Source organism: Salarias fasciatus, chromosome 3 (assembly GCF_902148845.1).
Source record: "Salarias fasciatus chromosome 3, fSalaFa1.1, whole genome shotgun sequence".
Classification (NCBI taxonomy): Eukaryota; Metazoa; Chordata; class Actinopteri; order Blenniiformes; family Blenniidae; genus Salarias; species Salarias fasciatus.
In genome coordinates this window covers 7,569,184-7,588,541 of record NC_043747.1, presented here as the reverse complement: position 1 = coordinate 7,588,541, position 19,358 = coordinate 7,569,184, and the positions used below count along the sequence as shown (strand labels likewise).

At 43.5% G+C, this 19,358-nt stretch overlaps 1 protein-coding gene and 1 long non-coding RNA gene across 2 annotated transcripts; both read left to right on the top strand.

Annotated features, from left to right (window-relative positions):
- Window positions 1–5,663: 5,663 nt before the first annotated feature.
- LOC115408311 (uncharacterized) lies at window positions 5,664–16,765 on the top strand. The gene is made up of 3 exons (XR_003933762.1): window positions 5,664–5,704; window positions 6,839–7,041; window positions 16,709–16,765. It is a non-coding gene; the product is annotated as an uncharacterized LOC115408311 (long non-coding RNA).
- Window positions 16,766–16,943: 178 nt separating this feature from the next.
- LOC115408300 (zinc finger protein 615-like) lies at window positions 16,944–18,915 on the top strand. Its single transcript, XM_030118963.1, has one exon. The coding sequence runs from the start codon at window positions 17,098–17,100 to the stop codon at window positions 18,535–18,537; it is 1,440 nt and encodes a 479-aa protein (XP_029974823.1). The 5' UTR covers window positions 16,944–17,097; the 3' UTR covers window positions 18,538–18,915.
- Window positions 18,916–19,358: the final 443 nt, after the last annotated feature.

Genomic DNA, 19,358 nt, shown 5'->3' with positions numbered 1-19,358 from the left:
TGCGCTTCTTCTTCGTGAATGTTTATTATGGCTGCTTCCTGTCTTTCTTCTTCTTCTGTTGGCGGATTTCTAAAAGATTTTGAGGTACATTAGCGCCCCCTCCTGTGCTGGAGTATAATCCAAACTTCACTTCTTTTTATTTGAGGGTTTACCGGGAGGCTGGAATGTGGTGTTTCTGTTTGTTTGAACAACAATCAACTTAATGATTCTAATCAATCAGACATTAACATGTGATCAAATGTTTTGAGTGAGACACAACACCTGGAATTTCTGATTGGTTGTAAATTTTTCCAGAAAGATGCAGGGAATATATTTTGGAATTCCATACAGATCACTGTCAAACTTTGAAAGTGATACAGAATGAAGAGCTTCTTAGAAAAAACAAGTCCTGATGCATGGTGCACGCTTTATTTGACTGTTTCAAATCAACCTTTTGTTTTGAGGAAATGTGTGACACAGGTTGATATATGTAAGTTTGAAGACATGCTGCAGTATTTAATATTATATTCAAGAAAGTTTTTTGGCACTCTATGTCAGCAGATATGCAAGAAAAAAATTGTTCCCACTGAAGCACAAACAGGATAAAAAGTGGGACGATCAATCAATTAAATAATAATAATAATAAAAAAAAACACTGAACATCAAAACATGTGAATGTTCACAGGTCAGTGCCTAAGAGCTTGATCTTGATCTTGGTACTCGGCCAGTCCAGAGAGCTGGTCTCTGTTTTTATGCGAATGCGATGGACAAATCTCTGACGGTCTGGAGAGGTTTGACCCACTTGTCCCATCAGCCCAGAGTTCCGAGGTGCTGTGCTGTCCATGATGAGGACGAGGTCTCCAACAATAAGGTTCCCCCTTACTCCTATTCATTTCAGCTCCTGTTGCTGAAGTCAGTATGTAGCTGGGTGTCATGATTGATGACCAGCTGACCTTTAAGGGTCACGTGGCCTCAGTTTCTCGATCTTGTCATTATGCCCTCTACAACATCAGGAAGATCAGACCCTTCCTGACCCAACAAGCCACACAGCTTCTGGTTCAGGCTCTCGTGATATCACGCATTGACTACTGCAACTCTCTTTTGGCGGGTCTCCCTGCATGTACAGTCAAACCTCTACAGATGATCCAGAATGCAGCAGCACGTCTGGTCTTCAACCAGCCCAAAAGAGCTCATGTCACTCCCTTGTTCCATCTCCCTTCATTGGCTTCCAGTTGCAGCCAGAATCAAATTCAAAACTCTCCTCCTGGCTTACAAAACACTTACAAGAACGGCTCCGGCCTACCTGGACTCCCTGATCCAGGTCTACTCTCCTTCATGCCCTCTTCGCTCTGCATGTGAGAGACGTCTGGTGCTTCTAGCCCAGCACGGCTCTAAACCTCTTGCCAAACTCTTCTCCTCTGTTGTTCCCAAATGGTGGAACAAACTACCTAACTCTGTGCGTTCCACCGAGTCCCTTTCTACTTTCAAGAGACAATTGAAGACTCAATTGTTCAGAGAACACCTAGGCACTTAATCCAACTCCATCTTAAGGCCTCCACACACTACAGGATAATCGGGCCAAATTTTGCCCCGATCTTCTCCTCCCAATCAAAGCTGACAGGGTCCGATTGTCGGGCGTATGCAAATGAGTTCGGTGTAGTGTGCGGTGTGTTCCGAGAGATTTTTTCCGGTCGGAGCCTCTCGGGAGGCGTCGGAAGGGGAGATCGTAGATAATGAACATGTTTAATATTTCCAATCACAAATCCTGTAGTGTGTGGTGCTCCGAGAGGCGCCGATCAGCTCCGAGTAGAGCTGTCCACGCCCTCGGAATAAAGCTCCCTGATTGGGTGAATAGCTCCATCTCACCAAGATGCCGCTGATTAAAAAAATCCTGTCAGAGCTGGATGAATATATGTCTGTGAAATATATTCACTATATATGACAGTGAAACAGAAAAGCCAGAGCTCCTAAACTCAGCTGTACAGAAAGTGATGGTTAATCCTATCGCTCCTGGATGAACTGGATTTCCTCCATTCAGACTCAAACGTCAATCTAATATCTGCATCTCCGCCAGTCCTGCAATAATCCCAAAGTTTTAATTAATCTCCGTTATTAACCATCATGGAAGAATGGGTGTTACGTCCCCCCCCTTTAGATGTTATAGATGGCCAAGCTAGGAGCGGGGGGGGAAACGCAACGCTTACGCGCAGGCCTACTGGCTGATGTAAATGCTTCAGGTGGTGTGCGGACGAAGCAAGGTGCAGCACAAAAGAGTTTGGGTGGCCTTTTCCCCAAAGGAAAAGGGAATTTATATAACAAAAGATAATTAAACAGAAGCAACGTTACAAACTCACAAGATACAACAAAAATGCCAGAATGCAGCCAGCAGGCTTTAAACAACAAAACGTAATGAGCCTAAACAAAAAAATCTGGCAAACAGCAAAAATGGGGAGAGCTAATGGAGGGCAGGCGGACGTTAGGAGAAGGGCCCTGTGGGCGGTGCCACTAAACACAAAAACCCTAATCTTCTCCTACACCTCAACCCTATGACCCTAACTATCTTAACCAGTGACTAGCCCTAACTCACTAACTATGCCTGAACCTTACCTACCTGCTACAGAAGATCGTGGCAGCCGCCCACACTTACCTAGTGTGTATATACAGAAAGTCACCTACGTGCAGAAATGTAGACCCCGGGGTGTCTTACCTGGAGCCCTTCTCCAGGGAAGAAGACAATACAGAGAATGGGGTTGACTACAAAACACACTAGGTGGGGACAGGCAGGGTTTAACAAAAATAAGTCCTCAAATAGTAGCTTTGGCTGAGGAGGGCACAAACAAGATGTCTCAAACTTTAGTCAAAGCGTCAAAATGCTCTCCAAGAGATGCAGTGATCTCTCTCTCACAGACAGACAGAAACACAGGGTGCAAAACAATATATAGGGGCAGGACTGGAGGTTGATTGGTTGATCGGCTGATGGGATGATTGGCGACAGGTGTCCAGGATGGCTGCTGGCTGGAAAGGTGAGGTCTTGGCTGAAGGCTGGGAAAGGAAAGAAAAACACCACAACTGGACACCTGGGGGAGACAAACAGGATCAAACCCATGACACACAAAGGCAGCAGCCTTAACAATGGGTAAGAAAAAAAATTATAATAATAAAAGAAAAAAAAACTTTCCGCTGACTCCGTGCCTTCAGAGACAGAGCGGACTATAATGAAACTTACCTAATCAAAGCTCAACGTGTTTTTATTCTGGTGTAAACTATCAAATCTGTGGACATAAAGAATGATTTAAGATAATTGGTGATTTAAAAAAGTAGCTTTCATTTGACACGGTCTGCTAATAACTTTATTCTACTGCTCCACTCGGAAGTCAAAAGGAAAAAAAAAACACACGCACAAACAGATTAGCTAATAAGCCGAATTATTATTAAATGTGGAGGGTAAATTATAATAAAATGATCTGAAACTATGTTTCCCTCTTCTGTACTGGAACATTGAAATTTTCTGACAAGGTGCTGACAGTCCGTGCTCCGTGCGCCCGGGGAGGGGGGGTGTTCTACACTGAAGGAGCGATACCGATGTGAATGAATGAACTGAGGGAATGAATGAGTTCTCCACTTATTATTGAAAGTGGAGATGAATGTAAAAACAGCAATGAAGGGAAACAGCACAAAGTCACGTTGGACGACGAGAGATTTGGAGGAGTGAGGAGCCGATTCTCGGCTGAAGAATCTGCTCGTGTGTGTTCTGCTCCGGAGCGACACCACACACTAGAAGATCAGGAGAGGAAGATCGGGTGCGATCTGTCCTCTGTTGTCTTGTAATGTGTCGTGTCTGGATCGGGGAAGATTGAAAAAATCCTGTAGTGTGTGGCGGTCTTTAGGGGTAGAATAGGTCAGGTGGTCCAAAACCAAAATGAAATTGTAAAATTGTACAATTGTATTATTCTTTCACCAGATCTTTTCCAAAACAGATCAGATGTGTATTGGACTTGCTGTGCCAGCTCCTGCAGCTCCTAATTCTCATCCCGAAGCTATGATCAGCTCCTCTTTGGCTTCGACATGTTCATGTAACTTCTCTTTCTCCTGTAGAACATTGAACAAGGGCTTCTGCTGCTCCTCCGCGGCCTCTTTCCAGTAGGTGGGGGGGAGGTTTTTCTTTATTCATCAGTTTATATGCTCATTTCAAGATGCTGTCTATAGAAAGTTCAATGTCTTCTTTTTGAGCAGCTTTATGTACTTCTGTGTGGACACTTTGAGCAACTTGAGAAATTCATCTCCGTGCAGTGCAGCCACCCCCCCTCTTATCAATGTCTTGTTGCTCACAACCTTCTGTTGTGCGCACGTTACTCTATTCTTTCGTTTTTTTTTTACCGCACAAACTTCCCCCCCCCCCCCCCCCCCCCTGCACCTTGCGGTCTACCTGCTGACATTCCACGATCGACCATCGATCGCGATCGACTGGTTGGGCACCCCTGCACTAGAAGATGAAGAGCTATGCAAAAGGAAACCAAGACTACAACTGGAAGAGGAGGAGGAACAACTGTGCAAAAGGAAAGAAAGAGCCAGGCTGACTCAAAGTGCATCTCTGCTGGGGAGAGGAGCTGCAACGTTCCCATCCGAGCTGATTGTGGCTAAGTTAGCGAAAACTGTCTGCTGACCCACCTGAAGATGGTAGACGAGCTGACTTTATGATAACACTGGCGATGGATGAAGAAATATAGCCGAAATGAGCGATTTTGCAGAGATTATGTCCCGCGCTAAGGCTCCATTGCCGTGGCCCCCGCTAAGTGCGGCTAAATCGGTTGGCTCTAAATAACTTCTGAAGGACTCCGAGCTGCACGATGTTTGTCTGAGTGAGTATATGAGCATTAGTTGTTACCACTGCTGCGTTTCTGGACCAAAGGAGCAGAGCAGTGTTCTATACAGAAAGTTTGATGAAGAAGCTCCAACTCACATGGAGGAAAGGACACATCCTTCGACACATGATGGACCAACAGAAGGTTGTGAGCAACAAGACATTGATAAGATTGGGGGTGGCTGCACTGCGCGGAGATTAATTTCTCAAGTTGCTCAAAGTGTCCACACACAAGTCCATAAAGCTGCTCAAAAAGAAGACATCGAACTTTCTACAGACAACATCTTACATCTTCTATCTGCTGACATGAAAACTTTTCTTCGATATAATATTAAATACTGCAGCATGTGTTCAAACTTATATATATATATCAACCTCTGTCGTCATTCCTCAAAACAAAAGGTTGATTTGAAACAATCGAATAGAGCATGCACCATGCATGCAGTTCAGGACTTGTTTTCCTAATAAGCTCTTTATTCTGAATCAGTTTCAAACTTTCACAGTGATCTGTTTGTAATTCCAAAACATATTCCCTGCATCTTTCTGGAAAAATTTACAACCAATCACAAATTCCAGGTATTTTGTCTCACTCAAACATTTGATCACATGTTAATGTCTGATTGATTAGGATCATTAAGTTGATTGTTGTTCAAACAAACACAAACACCACATTCCAGCCTCCCGGGAGACCCTCAGATAAAAATGAAGTGAAGTTTGGATCATACTCCAGCACAGAAGGTGGCGCTAATGCACTTCAAAACCTTTTAGAAATCCGCCAACAGAAGAAGAAGGACACGAAGCAGCCAGAATAAACGCCCACGAAGAAGAAGAAGAGCAGCCGCATGGCGGGGAGATATAAACAAGGTAATCAGCTGAATATATTCTGCTTCAATTCCACTTTTTTCCAAGTAAGAGTTCTGACTCTCGCTTTCTTTCATCTTAAGACAATTTATTGAGTTTATCTTGAATCTGTACTGCCTCTTGACGACGTAGTTTGATTAGTTTGTACCGTTTTGTGAGCAGCGTCTGCTGTAACAGACTCGTGATGTTTCTGTTTCAAAAGTTACTTTTTCCTGGTTTTACAGCTAGATTTTCTAAATGTACATTGATCCTGGGTTTACTTTATGCAGATCATATAAAGGCTGTGCCAAACTAAGCTCAGCTTTGGGAGGGAGAGTGTGATGAAAAGACAGAGAGGTGATGAAGGAGGGAAACAAAATATTTCAGAGGTTGGAGAGAGAGGAGAAAGTGAAGAGACAAGAGAAGACAGAAGAAAGAGGACATAATATGAGAGAAGAAGAGGGTGAGAGAGACAGAGAGGGAGTAGTTTGTGAGAAACAGGAGGACACAGAAGAGGAGCTGAGGGCATGAGGACAAGATGGAAAAACACTGAAGGAGAGCAGAGTGAGAAACGAAGCTGAGAAAAGACATTTCTCCAACTGACCTTGATCCAGCCAGATACAACAAGAAAACATCAACAGAGTAGAGTAAATTCTGCCTTCTTGGGCATCAGTTTAGCTGTTCTAACTATAATGATCCCAAATCAAAGTTTGGTGAAAACCTTTTATTCCACAACATAAAGTGTGAGGAGAAATCTCTCTGGTTTAGATGTTCAGCTTCAGAAGATTCTGCATTCTGTGCTGTTTGGATGATATTTAGTACAAAAACAAGAAATGCAGAGCATGTGATACAACAGGCTGATAATACACACACACACACACACACACACACACACACACACACACAATATTTACATATTGGAGTCAATGGTTATTTTTAAATAAATGCTTTTTTTCAGTTAGATTTTGCTCTTCATTCTCATGTCTTCTTTGTAACTAATGTTCAGGGGGATAGTTGGTGGTGGACCTCAGTATTTCTCAAACTCTGGGTGTCAGTATGAAGCTGAATGTTTGTGATCCTTGAAATAAGTGAGAGAAAGAAGCAGCTTTCACTGTAATTTAGAAAGCATAATAACAGCTGTGTTTTTGTGTCTCACAGAGGAAATATTTCATCTCCTTCACCAACAGTGAGTTCACTTCAGGCTTTGTGAGAGTTTTTCATCGAGGGACTAACTGCTGCTGCTGCTGGAGGAATCTTCACCATGTTTGAACAAACTACCAATAATTACAAGGAGGAGATTGCTCGTCAGCGCAGACTGCTCAAAATGATTGGGGAACCTCAAGTGAAGCCACACAGAACAGGTATGGAGACGTCTGAATGAACCCATGAATGTGACTGATGGAGGATCTCCATCGTTATGGCTGTTTGGTTTATACTTGTGGAAGTGTGATAACAGCAACAACACAGCATTCCTCTTTAGGAAACACAGCATGTCCTTTTTTTTTACCCAAGGAGGGAATATTCCTTGATTTGATTTCATTAGAAAGCTTTATTCTGGACATGTAAAAAAAAAAGTAATATAAATTATAGAAATTTCAGAAACAGCATAATAAACAATCCTCATGTCATCAACAAACCGTGCACCTCGCCAGAATCAACTCTTTGTACCTCGTTTTGAATCAGCACGCATTTGACAATCGTTTGGTCTCCAACGCATAATTTGTTCCATATTTTTGCACAGCGATTTCTGACGCAGAATCTTTTTCGTGTGGTTCAGACTTTGACCTTTAAACTGTAACACTCCTCTTCATTCAGCCACTTTCACTGTTACAGAACAGTTTTTGAATATTACCAGGAATAAGTTGTTGTTTGCTTTAAAAATCATTTGAATAATTTTCAACTCAATGAGATCCACAAATTTTCCATTTTTGACGGTGAGAAAAGTGGATTTGTGTATTCATGAAAGCCAAACTTGAGCACGGTTGTCGTTGCTCTTTTTTGCAGAATAACAATTGTTTTCAGGGAACCAGACGTATTACCACACATCCTCCAACAATGACCGAGTTCAGGCCCGTTCGCCTCGGGCTCTTTGGTCTTTGGGGTGATAAAAACTATGAGGATATTTTTTCAAGCAATCTCCCTCCAGAGGCCCGAGCTTGAGGTGAATGACTGTGTTTTCAAAAGTTGATCCAGTCCTCTGCAGACGTCTTTACAGGAGTTTCTCTTTCTCAACTTCCTTTAACATATGTTGTGGAGTCGGGCTGCAACTAACACTATTTCAAAAGTCGATGAGCCGGTGTCTGTTGTAGAGATTAATCCACTAATCAGATAAATTATATATTTCTTTTAATTTAGCATGAGGTCGCTTTAATTATGTGACAAATGATAGTGAATGGAAGAAAGATGGGTACTTCAATGAAAAATATCTCTTTTAATCAACCTTGCTGCTGAACGGCGTGTTTAAAATAATGTCCTGGATTATGAAAGCGTCTAACAGAACGGTGCTTGGTCAGTATCGACATAAATCAATAAATCTGTCTATTTTCTATTGGAAGGGAAATAAAACAAAGTGCATTTCTGTGAAGTACATTTAGTAATCAACTGTACAGTCTTGCAAGAGAACTTTGCAATTCCACCACTCTGAAATCTAACAGTTTTAACGACTGACATTTATAGGTACACGGCTGAAAGTACAGCGTTCAGAGTTTTTCAGAGAAATTCAAAATGTAAACATGGACTGTGTGATCCAACCTGGAGACAAACCTGCCATGGTGGACAGAGCAGGTTTGAAGCCAACATGAGGCTCAGGCTACGTCGTTTAGTTGATTCATACTGTGGAACGTCAGCATTTCCACATGGCGTTGTGTCAGGCTTGCTCTCTTCTGGGAGCAGACATTTCCTGCTGCTGAGAAGATTCTCTCTGCCGGGGTCCTTTGCTGCTTTGACAGCAATACTTCAACTGTCCTTTGCATCCTTGTGCCATCTTCAGCTGAGATAAACTCTCGCTTTCTGAATCTTGGGTCAATGGCAGCTGCAAGAACAAGGTGTTGTCCTTCTCTGCAGACACTGTTAAGATTCTCCGATCTCTCACTTATTCCTTTTCCTGCAATGGCTCAAACAGCTTTTCCTGAGCTTCTCCCAAATGTGGTTTGCTGTGTGGACCATTGCAGCCCTTTGACCAGCTGTGCAAGACATGAAGCACGACCATACTCATGTCCACTGATCTAAACTGTTGCACATTTAAAAGGCGCCAACCTTTCAGCAGCTCTTCAAGCAGCACTCACTGCTCTGGCTTCATGTCCAAGTATTGCCTGCCTCTTGGTGTTACCTCAGGGTCTGAGAGAGTATCAGTGACTGATCCAGGAGTCTCTCAACCGTGTAATCTGTACTATTCCATCTAGTGCTGATGTCCTGGATCAGCTTGTGCTCGACAGTGTTCATTTGCTGCTGCTTCTGGTGAGAATTTGCTCGCTCGCTTCTCCTGAAGTTCCACTAAGTTTCTTGCAGCACCAGCAGCTTTGTTGATGCTGGGCTCTTCGAGGGCACTGTTGGCAGTGAGTTGGAGGGTGTGCCCATCACAGCGGACTGAAGACCAACCATGTTTTTCCTCCAGCAGTCGAGCCATGTTGGGCCCGTTGTCATACTACGGCCTTAATTTTGCTTGGTGAGATGTCAAATCTGTCAGTCACTTCTTCCACTCATACTATGATGTAGCGCTGTGCAGTATGACCAAAAATTTATATCATGGTATTTTTCAAAATTATATTGATTTCACGGTATTTGACTTTTTTTTTTTTTCCCAAGCACCACTGGGTGTTAACCTCATTTTCTAATAATTTAGAGAATAATTACTGCAGTAAAACGGCTTGGAATTACTCATTTTACTGTCAAGAGGAGTGAATATTGTAGAAAAACAATGTCCACACTAATAGTGATGATGTGAAGGAATCAGAATTAGGGATGCAAATTGTCGAGAAATTCATTAATCGATGGTTGTTTCATCTTATCGATCGATTATCGATTAATTGATAAGCGGCAATTTTTCTGCAAAGCTGAATTTCCCTCTGAATCAATCGGTTCATTTCTATGAAAATGCTGTCTTTCTTATGAAAGAGAAAATGCAAATCATATTCCTTAAAAGATTTATTCTTAACAGCAGGGAACAACACATTCATAAATAGAACAAAGCATTAACAAGGCTAATTTAAAGGCTAGTTGAAACATGAAAATAAGTAAGTGCACTGTCTGTTAGAAGCAAAACAAATAGAACAAAAATGAAGGTGACTTTAACTTGAAAATAAATGAGTGCACTGTCTCTTATTTAGCAGTATAATAAAATGCATAAATCTGAAAAGAAATTAAGTCACGATTGGACTATTAGCACCATTTATAATCCTCCTTTACATTAAAATACAGGCTGCCTGTAAACAACTAAAAACATCCCTGAGAATAATGGATGTGCCCAGAAACAAAACGGAAACATCCATGCCATGGTGGTCTTCATTGCAAATCGTGAGATTTATCTAAATTTTTTTCAATATAGGAGCACTCCTCGTCCCAGCGCTGCGGGGACTGAAGGCTGAGAGCTCCTCGCTCCTCACAGCATGGCTGAATGTGACAATTTAGCGAAGTTGTGGAGGAGTTGTACTTTAAATTACTTCCACAGATTGTGGATTTGACGTCTTTGTCGTCATTACCCAGCTTAAAGTTGAACTCCGTCATGTCGCCTTCATCCTGCCAGCTCACCGCTTCTCGTCTGTCTTGTTGTTGTCATCAGACGCGGCTTCTTCTGTGTTACCGCGTGTGTGTCAAAGACGTTTGGCATCAAGCGCGCCCTCATGCGGGCTTGAAGGGAACTACAGGTTCAAAATGCAATTAATTGAAAGTAATTTATTTTAATCGAGTAATTTCTTATCAGCAATTAATCGGTAAGGGTCTTTTTTCTTTCCTCCTCAGGTGGAGCAACAGGCCCTGCTGCTGCTGCACCAGAAGGCTCTGACAGAGGGTCTTGCTGTTGATCTTTCAGTGACTTGATCTCTTCAACTGCTCTGGAAATGACGTGCTCCACCTTTTCTTTCTTCTTGTTGGTAGTTCTGAATCTGCTTGGTCCTCACATTTTTAAATACATTTTTTTCCCACGCCTACCAACAGGAAGAACAAAATAGAGGGACGCGTGGACAGTGTTACATAGCCTGCTTTAATTTCAACTGAAAATGAAGAGAAGCAGTGCAACAGAATGTCTTAAAGGTTGTATCGAGGATTTTCCATGGAGAGAGAAATCCAGTGACAGTTAGTCCTTTTTGAAATGCTGCGCATGCGTGACCCACACCCCCTCCTCCCCTGCTCTTTCCGGAGGACCGCCTCCTCCTTACGCAGAAAGTAGCATGTAGCAACTTGGCGTCATAGCGCAAACGCATAGCTACCAACGTGTCCTTTTGAACAACACAAAACACAGCGAATATGAGTAAAATCCTGCACTTGCGCCAAATCCTGTCCCTGAGCCGTCCCTGGTCTCGGTGGATCAGAGGAAGACGGGGAGGTTTGTGTGGAGCTGCAGGACTGGAGCAGACGCTGGAGCTCACAGCTGATCTGTCTGCAGCCTGCAGGCGTAAACAAAGCCCCCCTCCTCCTCTCACTCTCCGGACTTTTTCATACAAGTCTTGTTTTAAGATTAAACATACATTTTCGCCAAATGGCAGCACGTTGCAGCTATGATTAAGAAAAATTGTCTCAAGTCTACAGGTGAAAAGGTGTTGATAGCAGCAGCAGAGCCTGGCATGGGGGGAGCGGGGGGGAGCGCATAGGGGAGGGGGTACGAAAACCATCGTAAGAGCATGAGAGTTACGCTACAAATGTAGAGAGGTTGATTGACACGTTAGAAACCCAATAGATAACGAGGCTACCTCGTTATTGATTGGCTAAAGTATTGTTGGTTTTACAACCTCCAGAGTTGATTAATGTTTGATTTTTTTTTTGATCACGATAAAAACAAGGCTGCTACAGCTTAATAACACCATTTTTTAGCTTTAATTCATTTTGTTAGTAATAAAGATGTTCTATACAACCTTTAAACCTTTTAACTTTCACAAAATATAATTGTGTTTAAAGTTCTGAAAAAAAAAATGCTCATACAGTATCTGCTTTTTATCACAAACCAGCGGTTTTCAAAGTGGGAGGCGCGCCTCCCCTGGGGGGCGCCAGAGGGCTTCAGGGGAGGCGCAGCGAGCTTTTTGTCCCTGTGTTGGTGCCATACTCCCTGCACAGGACTAAACGGAGAGTTATGAGTTTTCATCTGGTTTTTTAATTTGTTTAATGACAGATTTAAAGCAGAACTATGCAACTTTTTTACCTCAATAAATGTTTTTCAGAATCCCTGTGGGGCTAAACAAAGGAGCCGTTGTGCTGTTAAAAAGGCATTAAATGTTAAAACAAAGGTTGTGATAGAATTGTCAGGCAAATAAAACAATTGTATGTCTCTCTCTAGAAAATGAAAACGCTCAAGATCATTACATAAAACCGAGGAGCCCACGCAATTACATTGCTGTTGCTCTGCTGATAACCTGGAATTTATAATTCCTATTTTAATCCAACACAATTAATGAATAAAAATAGCCAAGGCAACGAAAAAATGTGTCTGCCCAAATTAACCTTTAAAACAATAATCTGGAGCGTTTGCATTTCGTTCACTTAGTAATATGTCACTTCCTTCTGACGGTAGAGTTGTAGCGTCTCCAAGACGCTTCGGCTGACACTGGAGGTCTGCAGATAGACATTCCTCCTAAGGAGGAGGAGCTGGAAGTGGAAGAGCCAATCAGACGTGTAGCACCGGAAAAAAAAACAAAAAAACAATTGATGTCAATTCCGTTTCACAGTGGAGGTGGCTTACGTTTCACAGTGAAGCAGCTGTTCGCAGGCTGACAGTGGAGGTCTGCAGCCAGACACTCTTGAAACAAAGACTTGTCACAGTGTTTCGCCGGTCCCTCCACTCCCCCCGGGGTCTTGCCATTTCAGAGGAGCGGACCCGACTACATCTCGCGACAACAAACATGCTTTACGGCACTCATACGGGAGTACAAGTGTAAAAGCGCGTAAAACAAACATGAATCCCTCGCTAGCGTTCGCAACGCCCCCCTTAAGGCCTCAGTATACTCCCCCGTCGCCGCCGCGGCGTTCCTACGCCGGCAACCCTACGCCGCTACTGAACATATCTTGCTCCTGCGTCAAGGGAACGCCCTCCTCTGCCAAGCCGCTAGCAGTCACAACAACAATGCGGCTTCCGTAGCTCCGGCTTTACCTAGACATAGATCTATAGACATAGATTTCTAGACGTACGTATCTAGACACGCGTGCATTTACCGAACATATATCTGCATATATGACATATCTGGTGACACCGGGCTGTGGTGGAGGAGAGGCTGAGCGGACCGTGATGAAATATTGGTGAAACTAATGAGCTTTTGGACGATTGAAGCCGTTTGAGGAGCGGCTATACACGTAGCCCCGTCTGCTAACAGTGCTAACACTGCTAACAGTATAGAGATGTGCGCCGCTCAATTTTGGATCTCAATTTTTCCCGAAGCACTGTTCGGATCAGAAAAGCATTCCGGGTGAGTTCTACTTTATTCTATAAACAACGCGAAAGCGGACCAATCACAGCCCTCAACGTTCACGTCACCACGCGTCGAAACGACGCGAAGTCACAATTTTCGGGAGGCGCACGTCAAGCGCCGACGGGCTACGACGTCTACCTCGTAGGAACAACGTAGCGGCGACGGGGGAGTATACTGAGGCCTTTAGGTGCTCATGGATGGCAGAACCAAAAAGACAGAAAAAAACTTTGTCTGACGAGCGGGAAAAAAAGGAAACGGGAGTGGGACGCTCTCTGCGCGCGGGGGTGGGGTTGGGGGGGGGGGGGGGGGGGGGTGATGCGCAGAATGTTTACGACAGTGAGCTTTTCACAGGAGACCAGTAGGGGGAGCGCTAAAGCAAATCTTGCATAGTTCTCATTTAAGAGGTGTTTTTCTGATACACATTACATTGTGGCTTACCTTGCACATTGTCCCCAGAAAAGATCTTAAAATGCTGCTAAGTGTCCTTTAACTCAGCATTTTATGGTTTTTGTGTGTGTGTGTGTGTGTGTGTGTGCGTGTGTGTGTGTGTGTGTTCCATTGTTAAAACCTTTGATAAAGCGGTCAAATACAGTGCTTCAAATTAACTGGTTTCCTTGTTAACTGGTGACTGACTTCCTTTAGCACTTCCTGTTGCTGCTGCGAGTAGCAACAGATGTTGAAATCAGACTCATAAAAGGTCTGACACGGCTTTTTGTCTGGTTTTAAACATTTATCAGCAACAAGGGACGTGAAAGAAACCCAATTGCCAATTAATAAGAAAACCAGTTATTAAAAAAAAAATAAAAAAAAGCACCGGCTCCTCTCCGATTTCGAGACACTCCTCCGCTAGTTAGCTGCTGCGTTCAGGTGACTGGAACGGCTCTCAGACAGCTGTGAACCGCCTCTCGTTCACTTAAAAGAGCCGTTCAAACAAACGGTTCGTTCATTGAACGCCACAGCACTACTTGGTACGCAAATGAGCGTTACAAATTTTCATCAGGTACGCATTTTTTAATTTGGTGGCGCATGTGCACCCCTGACAAAAATATAATATCAGCATAAAGCAATATAAAAATTTATTTATGAGCGCCGCCTTCGTCTCATAGACCCCCATGTTAACCGAAAAAGCGCCGGTCAGCTTCAGCCAATAGATTTCGAGCTTCCGCTTTGTCATGCTGTCAGTCAACGTGTGCGTGCAGCCAGAGAGCACACGCACTCGCCCAGGCAGAGGTGAGTTAGCTACAGCATGCAGCAGCCGCCCCGCTTACCTCGGATATATCCACTGTCTGCTGAACATCCACCGTAAACAGCTAAATATGTAGGAGGCTGTAGGACTCGGAGGCTCTCATTTTAAGTCCACGGGTAGTGCGCGTGCACAATTGAAGGGGCGTGGCTTGGTGGCTCACGAAAGCAGAGGGAGGGCGGAACCTCGAGACGTTGGATTAAAAAAAAACTTTCATTCTTTCAAAACTCCGGACACGAACTTTAATGATGTTGGCTCCACTGTCTGTTGTCATGGCCACAAGTCTCTGCTCAGAAAGCCCCCAGGAATCAAGTGCCTCTTGCAAGCCTGATGCGAGTAACTCGCCGGTGTGTTCATCTGGGAAATAGCTTGTTTGCAGACAATGTCTACACAACACCCAGTCCTCACTTATAAAATGAACAGTCAGGCTGAGGTATGGCTCCATGCTGCGACTTGACCACAAATCAGTTGTTGCTGAGAAGTGGGGAACTGTAGCCACGTCTGCTTCCAGCTTGGCTCTGTGCTTTTGGTATACGTTGGGGATTGCTGTTTGGCTGAAGTATTTTCGACTTGATAAAACATATCTGGGATCCAGTATTTTAATCATGTCCATGAAGTCTTCTTTCTTAACAGTGCTAAGTGGTACCGTGTCTTTGGCTATATGGATGGTGATGGCGTTTGCAATATCGTTCCACCGCTTGCTTTCATTGTCGTACGCAGTCCCCTTGGAAAATGCGTCTTTGAGTGACATTTGACTTGTCTTTTCCCCCACAGTGCCAACTTTACCTGCAGACGTGGAGGACGCAGGTCGTAGTTTCATGCACTCTTGATATTCCAGGACATGCTTGTGGCGGAGGTGATGAAGCAAATTGCTTGTGTTGCCTCCTGCGGCTACAACTTTAGCCCGACAGCATTTGCAGAATATTGTTGCTTGTTCGACGTCAGATTTTTTAAATCTGAAGAATTCCAAACGATAGACACGGCTCCTCTTTTCGGCACAAGTTCTTCTGTTTCATTGCTTGCTCGTTCTGAAACTTCAGTTTCAGAACTTTCGCCGTGTTCATCCGTTTTTCACCGCTCGCCATGTCCGTATGCTCAACACAGGCTGTGCTCTCACATGCTGCTTGTTTGGTGCAGCTGCTAAACAGCCCCCTGTCGAACATTGTACGGCGGTGCGACGTTCCGCCGCTCTGCAATCCCAACGTTCCTACGCTACACACTCACCCAACGGTATTGGGGTATATGAAAAATTCATATCATAAAAAAAAAAAAACCACACCAGTATTCGTCATGAACCGGCATACCGTCCAGCTCTACTATGATGTTTGCGACATTATGCTTCTCCTCCAGAGGTAGAGTGGTGAGGTTGAAAGTCTTCATTTTCCAGTCTTTGCAAATGAAGTGACATGAAAGATATGATCGTTTTGTTTGCCGAATCCAGGCGAACATGCTCCTGAACCTGAGAGGTTTTGGTACGCGTCGTTGTGGACGCCACCATTTCTGTCGACATGACCACCCAGCAGAGACATTGCGCATGAAGTGCATATCAGCCTCTACAACCAGCACTGCTCCTAATATTTACTGATAGAAAATGAAGCACGTACATTGTCAGTATACCATCATTTAGTATTCAAGTTTATTTAGCCTTTTTCTGTTTCTGAATCGCAAGGCCAGCGCCCAAGCGATCACCAGACACTTTCACTTCTGTCAGCAGGCCTTCTCATCCGTCCTGACAGAGTCTGCTCTCTCCGTCCATCAGTGTTTCACTCTCTGGGTGTCTTTGCAGCCGGAGCTACAGCCTGATGGCTCCACACAGTCACTTTTCAAAGATGCGTCCATCGTGGTTTGTTTGCTGTGGCACTCTGGTACGTGTGTATACCGGCGAGTACGTGCAACGCGGTCACAAAATTTGGATTGCGCGCGGACCCCAGTGGACAGGAATTGATGACGATTTTTACGTCACAGCAATCAATACACAACCCGCACACACACAGACACAGGCAGAATGAACCACATTTAATGAAGGACTGGACTTTCAACTACTTTTCATATTTGAAAATTTTGAGTTTCACCACTTGAGTCCGAGTTTTTTTTTGTTTGTTTATTTTTTTCCAAGCTGGAACTGTAGACGTAATGTAAATAATACTTTATGATGTTTTTCTTTTGTCCTTGCAGAGCTCCAACAGCACCATGACTGTAGGGAGGAGCAGCTCTTCAAAGAGGAAGAGCAGGAGGGACCAGAAACTCCACGGATCAAAGCAGAAGAAGAAGGACCACGACTTCTACAGTTTAAAGAGGAGCAGGAGGAACCAGAACCTCCACAAATCAAAGAGGAAGAAGAAGAACCAGGACTTCTACAGTTTAAAGAGGAGCAGGAGGAACCAGAACCTCCACAGATCAAAGAGGAAGACGAAGAACCAGGACTTCGTGATTCCTATGAGGTTCTCTCTATTAAGGAACAAAGTGACCTGAGTGAACCAGCAGAAGTCCCGGACACTGAGCAGCTCCTCTCTGGTGACTCTGAAGACCACCATGTAAAAAAAAATCTGGACTCAGAATTAACAATGAATACAGATGTGATAATCTACATCTTTCGTAGTGACTGTGTGGAGAACATTCCTGTGTTAGAGAAGCAGGCTGACTGTGAAAAGCGTCTTTCTGAAGAAACATGTGGGACAATTGTTGGTAGGAAACGTGAATTATGTCAGAAGGCAGAAGCAGTCATTAATAAGAAGGTAGTATGTAAAACATGTGGCAAAAGCTTCAGTGAACGCAGTAACTTGAAGATTCACATGAGAACTCACACTGCTGAGAAGCCATATTCTTGTGGAACTTGTGGGAAAAGTTTCTATAAACAGTGCAATTTATTGGGACACTTGAGAACTCACACCGGTGAGAAGCCGCATTCTTGTGAAACATGTGGCAAAAGCTTCAGTGAACACGGTTATTTGAAGATTCACATGAAAACGCACACTGGTGAGAAGCCGTATTCTTGTGGAATTTGTAGACAACGTTTTACCGAATGGAAGAATTTCGCAATTCACATGAGAACTCACACTGGTGAGAAGCTGTATTCTTGTGAAACGTGTGGCGAAAGCTTTAGTGAACGCAGTGTTTTGAAGATTCACATGAGAACTCACACTGGTGAGAAGCCGTATTCTTGTGGAACTTGTGGACAACATTTTACTGAATGGAAGAATTTCACAATTCACATGAGAACTCACACTGGTGAGAAGCTGTATTCTTGTGAAACGTGTGGCGAAAGCTTTAGTGAACGCAGTGATTTGAAGATTCACTTGAGAACTCACACTGGTGGGAAGCCGTATTCTTGTGAATCATGTGGCGAAAGCTTTAGTGAACGCAGTGTTTTGAGGATTCACATGAGAACTCACACTGGTGGGAAGCCGTATTCTTGTGAAACGTGTGGCGAAAGTTACAGTATGCGGAGTCAGTTGACCATTCACATGAGAACGCACACTGGTGAGAATCGGTATTCTTGTGAGACATGTCGGAAAAGTTACAGTACACAGATTTGTTTGAAAATTCACATGAGAACTCACACTGGTGAGAAGCCACATTCTTGTGAAACATGTAGGAAAGGTTTCTGTAAACAGTGTCATTTGTTGGAACACAGGAGAACTCAAACTGGTGAGAAACCAAATTCTTGTGCAACATGTGGCAAAACCTTCAGTAAATTCAGTTATTTGAAGATTCACATGAGAACTCACACTCGTAAGAAGCCGTATTCTTGTGAAACATGTGGGAAAAGTTTCAGTATACCAATTTGTTTGAAAATTCACATGAGAACTCACACTGGTGAGAAGCCATATTCTTGTAAAACTTGTGGCAAAGGTTTCTGTAAACATTGTCATTTGTTAGAACACATGAGATCTCACACTGGTGAGAAGCCATATTCTTGTGAAACGTGTGGCAAAACCTTCAGTAAACCCAGTTATTTGAAGATTCACATGAGGACTCACACTGGTGAGAAGCCATATTCTTGAGTCATGTGGGAAAGGATGTTCTTGTCCAAAGTGGTTGGAGAACCATATGAAAACTCATAAATAATTGATTTTGACATTTTTGTTGGCGGAAAGTTGAGTCACCTTGGTACTGGGACTTTTTCTTCGATTTTTGATTTTTTTTCTTTGATTTTCAATTAGACTTTTTTGTTGTTGTTTAGAAGCTGGGTTAAAAAAAATCATTCCAGCTTTTGTGCAGGAGGGGTTGAAATATTTTCCCTTCAGTCCATTTCCAGAATGGATCCACAGCAGAACCATTGCGTCATGCAGCAATAGCTACAAGCAGTAGGTGTTTGGCCATAGATGTGTATACGGTGACTAGCTTTAGAGCCCATTGTAAAAAAAAAAAAAAAAAAAAAAGCCTTTCTGTCCACTGGAAGCATTTTACTTATAAGTTGATGCAATCCACAGGTGAAACAGTCGCAAGTGATCCAACAACGCAGTCTATTTTCTCCACATACTGCAGCCAACACGCAAGGGATTGGATGACAGATGGACTTTTCAAGCCACAGATGACCGGATGTTGATCCAAAATAAAAATTCCCCTTTGCACTTTGCAACACATTTGCATCTGTTGGGGATTTCAAATCTCCGCTGCAGAGCTCTGGATCCACTTGGATTTGGTGGAATTACAGCCGTATGGGGGCTGATTCTTGTAGCCATATTTCTGTGCTTGCAGCTACTACTTGGTGACCTCATGTCCCACTGAGCATCCGGCGTAAAATGGCCTTTGTCCTTCAAGTAGTGACGTATCTGTTTGAGGGAAAAACATTTCCAAGGGAAAGTGGAGAATGACTGAGAAC